The sequence below is a fragment of the Schistocerca nitens genome, chromosome 4 (genome assembly GCF_023898315.1).
Source record: "Schistocerca nitens isolate TAMUIC-IGC-003100 chromosome 4, iqSchNite1.1, whole genome shotgun sequence".
NCBI classification, from domain to species: domain Eukaryota; kingdom Metazoa; phylum Arthropoda; class Insecta; order Orthoptera; family Acrididae; genus Schistocerca; species Schistocerca nitens.
In genome coordinates this window covers 286,696,693-286,709,848 of record NC_064617.1, presented here as the reverse complement: position 1 = coordinate 286,709,848, position 13,156 = coordinate 286,696,693, and the positions used below count along the sequence as shown (strand labels likewise).

The 13,156-nt window shown below is 38.6% G+C and overlaps 1 protein-coding gene across 2 annotated transcripts in view; it reads right to left on the bottom strand.

Annotated features, from left to right (window-relative positions):
• The window catches only part of LOC126251417 (shootin-1-like), a 298,533-nt gene that overhangs the window by 37,004 nt on the left and 248,373 nt on the right, over positions 1–13,156 (bottom strand). For both annotated transcript variants that reach the window (XM_049951830.1, XM_049951831.1), the window contains 3 exons: positions 6,232–6,345; positions 3,195–3,289; positions 2,342–2,507 (listed from right to left, as the gene is read on the bottom strand). In XM_049951830.1, the coding sequence (XP_049807787.1) occupies positions 2,342–2,507; positions 3,195–3,289; positions 6,232–6,345 (375 nt within the window). The remainder of the gene's footprint in view (positions 1–2,341; positions 2,508–3,194; positions 3,290–6,231; positions 6,346–13,156) is intronic.

The window sequence follows — 13,156 nt, the reverse complement described above, 5'->3', positions numbered from 1 at the left end:
TACACCTCAACTGGTCTTCAGTTAAATAGTGGCCATAGAGTATTCGAAAATTTAATAGATCATGTAGTGATAAGTACTGTCTTGTTGTAAGTCTGTTCTAAGATGTTTCTGACTGAAGGTAAAATGGCACAATAGTCATCTCAACAGCAGTCAAATGCATTGGCCGTCACTAACATTGCTTAGTGATTTGCATAAGTGTTTTCCAGTTGCCCACTACTACATTTCTGGATGTGTACTTTGGTTCAACTTTTGAAAGCTTCTGGAAAGCTCTGTGTGGTTAAGAGGTTTAGCATTCTCATAATTTTACTTTTTACATGAGTCTTGTCAACTGATCAGATTTGCTGAAACCCCCAATTGGACTCTAACCAAGGGGAAAAAACCAAGAAAGCACCCTTTGTTATGATACAATTCCCACACAAAAAGGGAAGGCAGTGCTGTATTGGTACAATGTTTAGGTTTTTGTCGTCAGACTCATGACAACTACTTCACAATTTTTTTTCACATGGTAACTGAATCATCATAACAGTACACAGAGCTGACCATATGGCTTATCACGATGAATCTCTGAGTGTAATACAGTTACTTTAAAGAAAATTACTTCTACATCTATATTTGTACCTGAAAAAACTTGGCATTGTTTGAAACATGCCTTATGGTTATTTGCCCACAATCGTATTTTGGTTATTATACACCCTTATTACTTTTACAGATGGTGCACTATATAGATGATCCCAAACAAATGGAAGTAAAAGGTCTGTGTTAGATCGTTTTCCAGAAATTTTGTACAGTGAGGCTCAAGTACCACTAGAGCCACTAGATTCCTCTTCAGGATGGAATAGACCTCAAAAAAATTTTTTGTCATTTTGTAAAGTATCATCTGATAACATATGTTTAGCAACAGAAGACATCCATCTTGGTCTCTCGTATTTGTCAGTTGTAGCAGCACCTGAAGAACCTTATAAATGAGTCCTTCTCTTATTGCATAATTACTCATAATTCTTCAAACTATTATTGGTTTTTTGTTATAACTCAGTTCAACAGATGAGTTGTGTTCACTACTATAAATTTTATGAAAATTACAACCAACATTTAAGTTTTTAACGTACAATTAGCAAGATGTGCAAATCATACATGTCTCCTTTTATGCTTGTTGCCCCATGCCCTACACACACACACACACACACACACACACACACACACACACACACACACACACACACACACACATTCCCCATGCCCTACACACACACACACACACACACACACACACACACACAAATTATGTTTCCCTTACATTAGCTTCCTAGCTCTTGGTTCATTCAATGGCTGGCAAAACCACCAGTTTCAAATATGCCACAGTAGTTTCAAATTAATTACAATAATGTATTTGTAAGTAGTCCTCATCATATTGTCACTTCAAGGCTTAGATGAGAGCTGTTACAGTGTTGTTGGATTCAGTTAATCATTAAATGATTGTCTATTACAAATACCACAATGAAGGAGGACCTTCAAGGATGTGGATAAGTCCAAGATATACATAAAGCAAATCAGCTGCTACAAACTGCATTAATAATCAACTATCATTAAATTGGTATATGTTATTTATCCTTACTCTAACTACATTTACCATTGTAAAATTAGCAGGAAAGGCATTTCCACAAAAAAGTCACTACTTTTTCACTTACATTAAATAGTAAAAGTCAACTTCATGTAAGTCCCAGTCACTAGAGAAAACATAACTGGAAATGTAACAAAGAGAATGAGCTAATGGGTGGAATGCAATACTTGTAAAATTAATACATATAGGCAACTAGATTGTAAACAAATACAAATGGTTCAAATGGCTCTGAGCACTATGTGACTTAACTTCTGAGGTCATCAGTCGCCTAGAACTTAGAACTAATTAAACCTAACTAACCTAAGGACATCACACACATCCATGCCCGAGGCAGGATTTGAACCTGCGACCGTAGCGGTCACTCGGCTCCAGACTGCAGCGCCTAGAACCGCAAGGCCACTCTGGCCGGCTAAACAAATACAGAATGACATCTGAATCAGTTGGTCTTTACTTCTTTCTGTCTCAAAAACTGAACAAGGGTTTCTGACTAACTTTTAAATATGTTTCATTTTAAGTACTCAGTAATCAGAGTACTCATATGGTGCATGCTGGAGAGACTAACCACCTTCAACCTTTTTTTTTGTCTTCATTTGGTTAGTTGCAACAGTGCTATCATTCTCAACATCTTCAACCCTGTAGTTAACTTGGTAGTAAGAATCTAAACAACACTTTCAATATTTTCATGTAGCTTATTCAAAAGTCAGCTAATGATAACAATATTACCTTTAACGGCTTCTCTGAGTTGAGCTAAATCATCTTCATCTCGCTCAGCTACACTGAAGTCATCCTGCGCATCAACCAGATCAATTCCTCCATCTGCAGACACCTGCAGAAACTTTTGTATGAGGACTGCACTCCTGCGCTTCAGCTCTCGGTTCTGCTTGTACCACTGCAACAACATATCAAGACAATGAGAATGCTTGGAGTTTTCATACCGCATTGATTTGGCTACTGCTCAGCTTCAAGCTGCATTAAAATTACAGTACAGGCTGAGGTCATTCTTGAACATTATCTCATTTGCTGATTTCATAGGTAGTAATAATTATCAGGAAGATACATAAAGAGATGGTTGATGTTCCCAACATGAAGTTTATTTTTCAGAACTTTACAGTTGTGGAAAATACATAATGAAATGGAGATTATCTGTGATCACAATGGCCCATCATAAACACTATTCTGACTTTGGGAGGGAATTGTGAAATTTACCTCATGTGCATAGCATAGAAACCTAGTGTTCATATGTTAAGCAGCTGCAGAAAAAATAATTCTTGCCTCAAACTATTACAACTAGCCACCCATAAAATCACACATTAACTTACTATAGTTAGAGCAGTGGAAAAAAATGAATTGACTACAACATATTTCTCTCAATAGCTTGTTATTTCTAACTCAAAGACTTCCTTGTCACTACTGTTGAGAATATAATTGTGGATTAGTGATGTTATGACACAGAGGACAACAATTAATAGTTGGATGTTAGTATTAATCACAGTCTGATACATTACATAATTTCCAAGTCCAAATATTTTCTGGTATCTCTCTCAACATGTATTTTACAATGAACCAAAAGTCTAACCTGTGAAGCTGTTTTCATTGCATCCTGCATTGCTCCTGTTTCTACATCATATTTACTCTTCAGTTTTTCATATTCATTGAACACTTGCTCTGACACTGTAACAGAAACAAATAAAATACATTGATTTATGGCATATAAAAATTTATTACAGAAATTATTTTTAAGTGAGGCTTCAATATGAACATATGAGAAATATACAGAGGGCAATTAAAAGGACATTAAAACAATTACTGATTACTTCTTACAAACAATGAAACACATTTATTCCTATACCAGATCGATGCTTTGAGCAGAGTAACACACAACAGAAAACAGCACTGACACTAGCTTTTGAACACTAGTTCTTTTTCCACCAATAGCACACACATTCATGCACACAACCACACAGACATCCAAATGCACACTCTCTTTTCCACGGCAAGTCACAGTCTTGCTGTGTTCATGGGACAGAGCGTTCGGGTGTCTGTCTGGTTGTGTGTGTGAATGTGTGTGATACTGCTGGAAAAAGAGTTTGTGTTTGAAAGATGGTGTGAATGCGGTTTTTTGTTATTTGTTACTGAGCTCCAGGCACTAAATCACTATAGGAGAATGGTTGCCATTCCCTTATTTTATGAGTTGCTCCATTCAGGAATTTCCGTTACTGTAACACACATTTCGAGGTGACTGATATGTCAAACTATCTTGATTTATGTTCCCATGTGCCTCATAGCACAGCCACCATGTAGTAGTGTACACAATCTGCAGTAATGGATTTATAACCTGATCAGCAGATAATAATAATAACGGCGTATGACAAAGGCCTCCCGTTGGGTAGACCGCTCGCCTGGTGCAAGTCTTTCGATTTGACGCCACTTCGGCGACTTGCGCGTCGAGGTCAGCAGATAAGTACCACCAGAAAAAAATTACAGAATTTGTTCCTGAATCATGACACTGCTACCACCGTCTTGCAATGGTTGTGGAGGTGGTTGTTTTTATTTCCCAGCTGACTACAATAAATTCAACGAAGCAGAAGAAAGAACTCATAAGAAAAGGTACAAGGAGACTTCATAAAGTTGAGTTACACACGTCATATCAGACTATGATCATTGCAAAACAACAGTGGCACATTTTCAGAAGAGAGTACATATACTGGGCTGCCTACAGACAGAATCCTCCTGTGCAGTGGACAACAGATGCAGCATAGTGTGCAAGTGAAATGGTGCAGGAACTAGATACTTACTCCAAAGCTGAAGTACAAGGGACAGTATGATTACTGTGGGCAAAATGTCTAAATTGAACACAGAGTCACTATGAAATTCTGGCAGTATATGGAGCAAGTGCAATGTCACATTCAATCATAGTGAAATGGTGCTAAAATTTGACCAAGACCACACAGACATGGTGATGCTGATGGGGATAGAAGGCCGTTGACATCAACTACGGACAACAATGTCCAGGAAAACTAGGAACTGCGTCACAGCAATTGCAGATTTTCCAATGATGAGGATGATGATTCTCAAACTAGCTCTGCAGCCAAGGAGCAAGATTCAATCGCTGAGGACTCAAACAACTGGCAGAATGTTCCAACTGTTGTTTTCAAAGACTTGGTGATTATGTTGGATAACGGTCTCCTGTACAGGTGGCACATTGAAATGTAATGCACTATTCAACAAAAGTTACTTAAACTGTCACAATAATGTGTACCTTACTTTTTGAAGTCTCTTCATAGCATATTGTCTTTGAAGGAACAAGCAACTTTTCTGAGTTTCCAAACATTGGTCAGTTGGCATATTTGAGTCAGCACACCTGCCGTTACTGCAGCAATTATGAATTTTCAATTCTATACAATGAAAGTGAAGCTGAAAGAGCACACACAAGTGACACAAGGTAAAAAAGATGTAAATTCCACATAACTGCAAAAGAATGATATGCCATTAACAGGGCTCTCCATGAGACTGTAGCAAAATGAAAGATAACCTGCAGAAAATTGATGACTGGTGCACTGACTTACAGCTCTCAAGCACTCTGAAAAACAAATCTCTACTTTCATGTGCTATTTTTATGTGAGCAACAGTTTCTTTCCCATTGAAAATATCGTGTTGTGAAATGCTGTTCATTTCCATCTAATGAAGCCTTGACTCAAGCACTGCTTTCCAGCAAGGATGGATATGTAACAAGTATGGTTGTGCACAATTTGCATTTTCATGTAAATTGACACAGAGACAGTTACACAGCATTGTTTCTTCAGTGAAGACATTACTGATTATCAAATGTCCAATTCCAATAAAGCCATTTCAACTGAAACATTTGTTGCCAAAATATTCGGATCGGTAAAGATGAAGTAAGAATCCATTGTTATTGATAAGCAGCAGATGCAGTCCAGATTCCCATTTTTAGCCATAAATTTCTGCCTGTTCCTTCTCTATTTACATTAAGCAGCCCCACTTTTGGTCTCTACCTATCTTCTTCAAATAATCTTTACTCCACATTTCTTCAGCTTTTGTTTCCATTTATACTCCATAATAGGAGGAGGAGAAGGAGGAGGAGGAGGAGGAGGAGTTTAATATCCGGTCAACAGTGAGGTCATTAGAGACAGATTAGAAGCTCGGATTATGGAAGGATGGGGAAGGAAATGGCCTGTGCCCTTTTCAGAGGAAGGAGGAAGCATCCTGGCTTTTGCCTGGAGCAATTTAGGGAAATCACAGAAAACTTACATCTGGATGGCCAGACAGGGATTGGAACATCGTCCTCCCAAAAGCAAGTACAGTGTGCTAAACACTGCATCACCTCACTTGGTCCCAATACCAGTTCCATCAACAAAGGTCATACTGGAAACAGTACTTGCAGACTGTATTAGAAACTGGACTTGGGCTGTGGGATTCTCTACATGTCCCAAAGGAAATGATTTGATGTGAACGGTTTTGCAATTTTATAAAATTATCATATACTATATGTAAAAGTCACAATAGTTACTGAAATAAACAACACTTGTTGATAAAGAAATAACAAATTGGGATACTGTTCAGCTTTCAAACAAAATAAACAGCAGATAACAGACCTTTTGCTAGTTTGGAGTATTTTTCGTCCTTCTCTGCCAGTTGTTTTTGAAGGCTATCCACTGTGCTCTGTAACTGCTGGTACTTCTTCTCAAGAGCAGCATACTCCCGTGCACCTAAAACAATAGCGTACAGAAAAATATTAGGAACTCTCCACATAGAAGAACTCATACAATATAGGAAGAATGTAATTTTCAATGAAACTGCTATTTGTATTTATTTTTTGCTGGGTGCCCATCAGCAATCCACTTTATAGAAGACAAACATACTGAAGAAATATTTACTGGGGCCTTAATACATGATTTAATTTATCCATAAATTTCTGTTCATGGCTGTGAGTTCTGCTGTCAGAAAACTCATGGTTTCAGGAAATTCTAGGATCTTAGTTTTTCCCTAGAAAGAAAATAAAAAATTAAGTCAATGTTCTTGCAAATATTTTACTGATTAGCACTTTAATAATGATACGAAAAGTTTCTTTAATAATTGCCAAATAAGTGAAAGAAGAACTAACTATGAAGTTAAAAAATGTAACTTTGGTCCTAGAATATCTTGAATTCTTAAAGATACATTTGTTTTTTTAGAAGACATGTTAACTGAAATAAGCACACATAATGTGAGAAAAAAATTCATTATTCAAGATTACTCAAGATTTCAGTGATTTACTCAAGATTTCAGTGATAGTAATAACAGTTCTACATGGCTGAATAGCCACTGCAAGTCAATTGCATACAGTACGACTTTGGTCACTTGCATGTCCCTAACCCACCCAGGAAATACTGCCAAAGAAAATGGGCCTACATTTTCACCTGGAATCTATACATGTCATTCCTAGCGAATCTTCACAGCACTGAGAGCTGAAGGCTAGGTTAATGATGGACTGAAATTCCAGACATATGCTTTATTGCTAAGCTACTAGGCTCTACATGTCAGAGGTATGATAATGCTGCTGTAGGAGATTTCTACAACTTCTGCAAGAGAAAAAAGATATAGGATTTCATATAGTAAGCAAAAAAGAAATTAAGTGTGGCTGCTAGGCAGAGATTGCTGCTGATGAGTCAAGGAAAGAAGCCAAAGAAGAATTAGGGACATCCAAAAACTGACAGTATGCACTAGAACCCCCCTCCCTCCATGGACAACCCCTTTGTATCGCTCACAGGGGTCGTGGAGAAGATGAGAATAATCACAGCATGCACAGAGGCATTCAGACAATCATTCTTCCCCTGCTCCATACATAAATGGAATGGGAAGGAACCCTAAAATCTTATACAATGAGACGTACCCTCTGCCAAGCATTTCACAGTGGTTGCAAAGTAAAGATATAGATGATAACTGAACTGAAGCAGAGTAATTCACTGATATATCATTGTGTTTATCAACAGGAAAAAATTAAAAGAGGGCAACTTTGGGACTGTTAATTAAATGGAGAAATGTACACAGTGACCATCCATAAATTTCTTGCTTACGACAAGAAAGGGCTCACTGTCAGCCATATGACAAAGTTTGGAACAAGATGGAAATGATATTCTAATCAGAAAAGCTGCACCTCATACTCTGTTGAGTAACGAAAAGGACACCTCAGTGCACAAGAATTAAATTCTTTTATTTATTACTGGCTGGATGAGATGAACTATCTTGAAATTTGTTATAACTGTTTTATTTTTAATGAGATCTCTCTATTTTGTACATAATTCTGAATAGCTTAACAGTGTTTTTCCTAAACTTATGTTTTGCAATTTTGATTGTGATTTCTACATTTTGTACAGTAAAACAAACTTTTGGGATACTGCTAAATGCTACTTTCTTTGAATATATATCCTGTCATTCTTTCGGGTATGCTATATGCAGCTGAACCCACTCAGTGACATTTAGATCCCACCCAGCTAGCAAATTGTGAGGGTGTTGATTGTTATGTTTCATTGCCTGTTCCAGATAGTCCAAAGCATTTTTATGCAAATCAGATAGGATGATTTTGTGAGCCAGTCACAGTGTGACTGGTTATGTTAGTGTTCGTCAAACCGAAAAGAATATACACAGTAGACCCTACTGCTGATCAAAGGGTATGTCTCTTGCGTGGAAATATTTCAAACCAGCCCTGAATGCACGACATGTGTTGGTGTAACGTCAAAATTACTTTGAAATCAATTCTGCATTACGCGTGTTTCCGAGTGGGATGTGGATATCGAGTGGAGTGTGGCTGTTCGCTCAAGCTGACATGTCTGTGGGTAAAACAGCATAACGCATGCATCTTTCATACATCTATAGCTGTAAGAATTACAAAATCTACAACGCTATGTGTTACTTTTCAAAAGGACGCCGTCGTATGTTGAACCGAACAATGAATGCGACTATTAGTCTATATTTGACACATAACTAACAATGTTGTGGTCATCTGGAATACATTCACTACCCATGTCACGACATCACGCAACGCTAGCACTCGAGGCTTCAATTTTATTTATTTAAGATTTGTGACGTCATGCAAAGGAAAAGACTAAAAGGAATTTTCTCATTAGATTTGAGTAGATACTGCTCGTTACCTACGTACGGAGTAGCTGCACGCTGGCAAGCCTATTACAAATGCGCAAGTATAAGATTGAACCAGAATTTAACAATAACATCTGCATTTGTCTGTGGAATGCCGGTACGCAATGTGTTTGGGTTACACTGATAAACGCTTCAACCTGAATTGCAGACAGTTTGCAAAAAGTGATTCCAGATTAGGCGGCACAACCAGACTCCGTCGTTTGATAAGAAGAACGAAAAATCTCAATCAGCAGCTATTTTTTCGAAATATGGCTGGTGCCAACTGTACCGCAGAACACCATGCATTCTGCATGATTCTACGCAAGGTCAATAGCTTCCACTTTGGAACTCAGGATTCCTTTGCGAGGGAGTGGCGATGTGGTTATGTTATGAGACTCAATTTCTGTTAAAGTAAGTTGGAGTCTCGAATGTGGAATTACGTTTTATTCGCGATGTCGGCTTCGTGACAGCGCGAAAAACCAGAGGGAATTTGAACTATTTACCAGTGGTGAGTTTCGAGTTTGATCTCTACGTAATGTGACGTGAAAATTATTTCTTGGCACAGAATATGTATTTACTCCAGAGAATTTGCGAAAATTTTTTTAGTACGGTATTCTATTGTAATATATCCGATTAACAATTATTAACAAAGAGAAATTAATAGTACTAATGTCAGAAATTGCTAATAGACCCCTCTACTTTGAGTCCCTAAGTAGTTATTTTTTTATTGGTTTGTTCCTTTTAATGCTCGTTGATGCATTTTTAGAGCTCATTTCTCAAATTCGGGAGCATATTTCGAAAATTTTAGTGCATATTTCTGATATTTTTACTACACAGATGAATGCATATTTTGTTCATTTCAATTACATATCAGTCCGCCTTCTGTTAATGAGAAGAGGCCGACGTTTCATTTCTTTTTTCTCATTTTTTAAATCGTAAAATATATTTCCATTTCTTTTCAAAGCTTACTTTACCGGTATGCTAGTTTTTACGACCGTAAATAATACACATTAAGAGGGCTGCTTAAAATATTTTAGTCACCAGGCAAGTGTGTACCACAAGGCTATTTTGAAGTAAACAGTTCTTTAAATTCATACTTACATAATTAATGGTGAGCTGTGTGATCGCCTACTGGAAAATCAGTGTTTTGCAAACGCAGTTTATAGCAGAGAACAACAAGAAGAAAAAAAAACCGAAACGCTTTTGGTTTACATAAAACTGTTTAGGTCAGTTATCACTGATTCCAGTAGAGCTCACTGATATTAAACGATATCACAGTACGTCTATATGGCGATTCTCTGCGTCATTCAATAGCGTACCTTTTATCGCTTTAGAAATTTATAATGCGAAGCCCACTGGGAAATAACAAGGAAACCTTTTAATGGTCTTCCTATTGTCTTTACAGTAACATGCTAAACCCACAGGGGGAAAAAAAACCGAACGAAAAGCTACATTAAATTTCTTGGCCGTTACCGAATTCCACTCTTCTGTGTACAAGGATAAAATGTGAAAATTTAAAGTGTAGATAATCAACGAATTAGTTAATTAATCAGTAGATGAAAAATAGTCTCTCTTGATTAACAACCAATATCTGAAGGAGTTCCGCAGTAGGATCCTACGGTTTAAAAGTCATGCTTCTCGCTCGAATATGTGACCGATGTTGTGACATACTTAACGGTATGTACACTACTGGCCATTAAAATTGCTACACCACGAATATGACGCGCTACAGACGCGAAATTTAACCGACAGGAAGAAGATGCTGTGATACGCAAATGATTAGCTTTTCCGAGCATTCACACAAGGTTGGTGCCGTTGGCGACACCTACAACGTGCTGACATGAGGAAAGTTTCCAACCGATTTCTCGTACACAAACAGCAATTGACCGGCGTTGCCTGGTGAAACGTTGTTGTGATGCCTCGTGTAAGGAGGAGATACGCGTACCATCACGTTTCCGACTTTGATAAAGGTCGGATTGTAGCCTATCGCGATTGCGGTTTATCGTATCGCGATGTTGCTGCTCGCGTTGGTCGAGATCCAATGACTGTTAGCAGAATATGGAATCGGCGGGTTCAGGAGGATGACAGGCATCTTATCCGTATGGCTGTAACGGATCGTGCAGTCACGTCTCGATCCCTGAGTCTACAGATGGGGACGTTTGCATGACAACAACCATCTGCACGAACAGTTCGACTACGTTTGCAGCAGCATGGACTTTCAGCTCGGAGACCATGGCTGCGGTTGCCCTTGACGCTGCATCACAGACAGGAGCGCCTGCGATGGTGTACTTAACGACGAACCTGAGTGCACGAATGGCAAAACGTCATTTTTTCGGATGAATCCACGTTCTATTTACAGCATCGTGATGGTCGCACCCGTGTTTGGCGACATCGCAGTGAACGCACATTGGAAGCGTGTATTCGTCATCGGCATACTGGCGTATCACCCGGCGTGATGATATGGGGTGCCATTGGTTACACGTCTCGGTCACCTCTTGTTCGCACTGACGGCACTTTGAACAGTGGACGTTACATTTCAGATGTGTTCTCTCTACCCTTCATTCGATCCCTGCGAAACCCTACATTTCAGCAGGATAATGCACGACCGCATGTTGCAGGTCCTGTACGGGCCTTTCTGGATACAGAAAATGTTCGACTGCTGCCCTGGCCAGCACATTCTACAGATCTCTCACCAACTGAAAACGTCTGGTCAATGGTGGCCGAGCAACTGGCTCGTCACAATACGCCATTCACTACTCTTGATGAACTGTGGTATCGTGTTGAAGCTGTATGGGCAGCTGTACCTGTGCGCGCTATCCAAGCTCAGTTTGACTCAATGCCCAGGGGTATCAAGGCCGTTATTACGGCCAGAGGTGGTTGTTCTGGGTACTGATTTCTCAGGATCAATGCACCCAAATTGCGTGAAAATGTAATCACATGTCAGTTCTAGTATAATATATTTGTCCAATGATTACCCGTTTATCATCTGCATTTATTCTTGGTGTAGCAATTTTAATGGCCAGTAGTGTACTTAACAGAAACAGACCATTATCACCATTTTGCTTTGAAAAAAGAAGAAAAGAAAGAGCAGACTTCTAAGTAATTTCCTTTATGTAGAAGCAATCACAATGAATGTTACAGTGGTCGAAAATAGATGATAACTCTGAAACACTGGTATATATTTTTGAAAACGCTGAAACGTCTTCATTATGGAAAGAGACATAGAACAAAATTTCAGCATGCTGCAAATCCTAACACTGAGCGTCTTCTAACCATCGCGCTCTTTCAAAATTTTTGAGAAGAGTAGGCCTATCCTTGTTCACAGCAATCGTTCTCAAATTTCAAGCTGTAATTATGTGAAAAAACCGGTAATTGTTTAAGAATTTCCAGACGTTCCGAAACTATATTTTCGTAAGTTACCGGTACAAGTGTTCTGGATAACTAAATTCGCAGCAAATCAGTGATTATGGTTTATAGTTACTGCCAAAGAATAGATCATCCCACGTTTTATTCTATATCAGCGTAAACCATGTTTTTTGATAATTTCTTTAAGTTACCATTGTCCTGTGAGTTACATTAGCAGATATTGTAACTAATATATTGTGTTACATGTAGTTTTCCTTCAAAGAGTAACATATACACTGATGGAGAAAATCTCAACACCAAAACGAAGTTGTACAGCATAAACGAAAGTTGGTAGACTTGTTTCTACATCCGAAAGATGTCTATTCAAATTTCGCGCCAGTCGAGTGAGAGAGACGCTATTGGCGCCACTATGAGGATGCAAATTAGGTTTGCTTTAAATACACACTGTACTGCTCGGATTACACTAGCAAGTTATTGCAGCAATTCACTTGCGCGGAGGAACTTGCCGCGCGAGTTGAGAGTTTAAACATATCGCCAAGTCGACTTGCGACTGTAGCAATTTATTGCGGAAGTGACTTGCTGCACGTTTTCCGCTTCCGTGTGAATACCATGCAAGAAGTATCTGCAAGTAACATGCAGCTTTTAGGATTTATTTCTATTTCCTGCAAGTAGGAAGCGCAAGTTATAGTAAGTATGTCGTCTGCATAACTCTCATATTTAACATTTTACTTAATGTTGTGACTTAATTTTATGCAACCATCTTACTTATTATATACAAACAAATTTCAGAAATGGAGGAGAAACGGGAATGGATGAAGCAGGATTCAGAACATTTTATTGAAGCCGTGGAGAACTACCCCGAAATATGGAACGTGCATAACTGGGACTTTAAGGATAGAGTGAAGAAGATGAGCGCATTAAGTGAAATCTCGTCGATATTCGACACATGTGTGAAAGAAATACAGAGGAAGTAGCACAACTTGAAAACCCCTTTGCCACCTGCATCCACTCGCTTAGGAGTCTAGAAAAAGACTATGT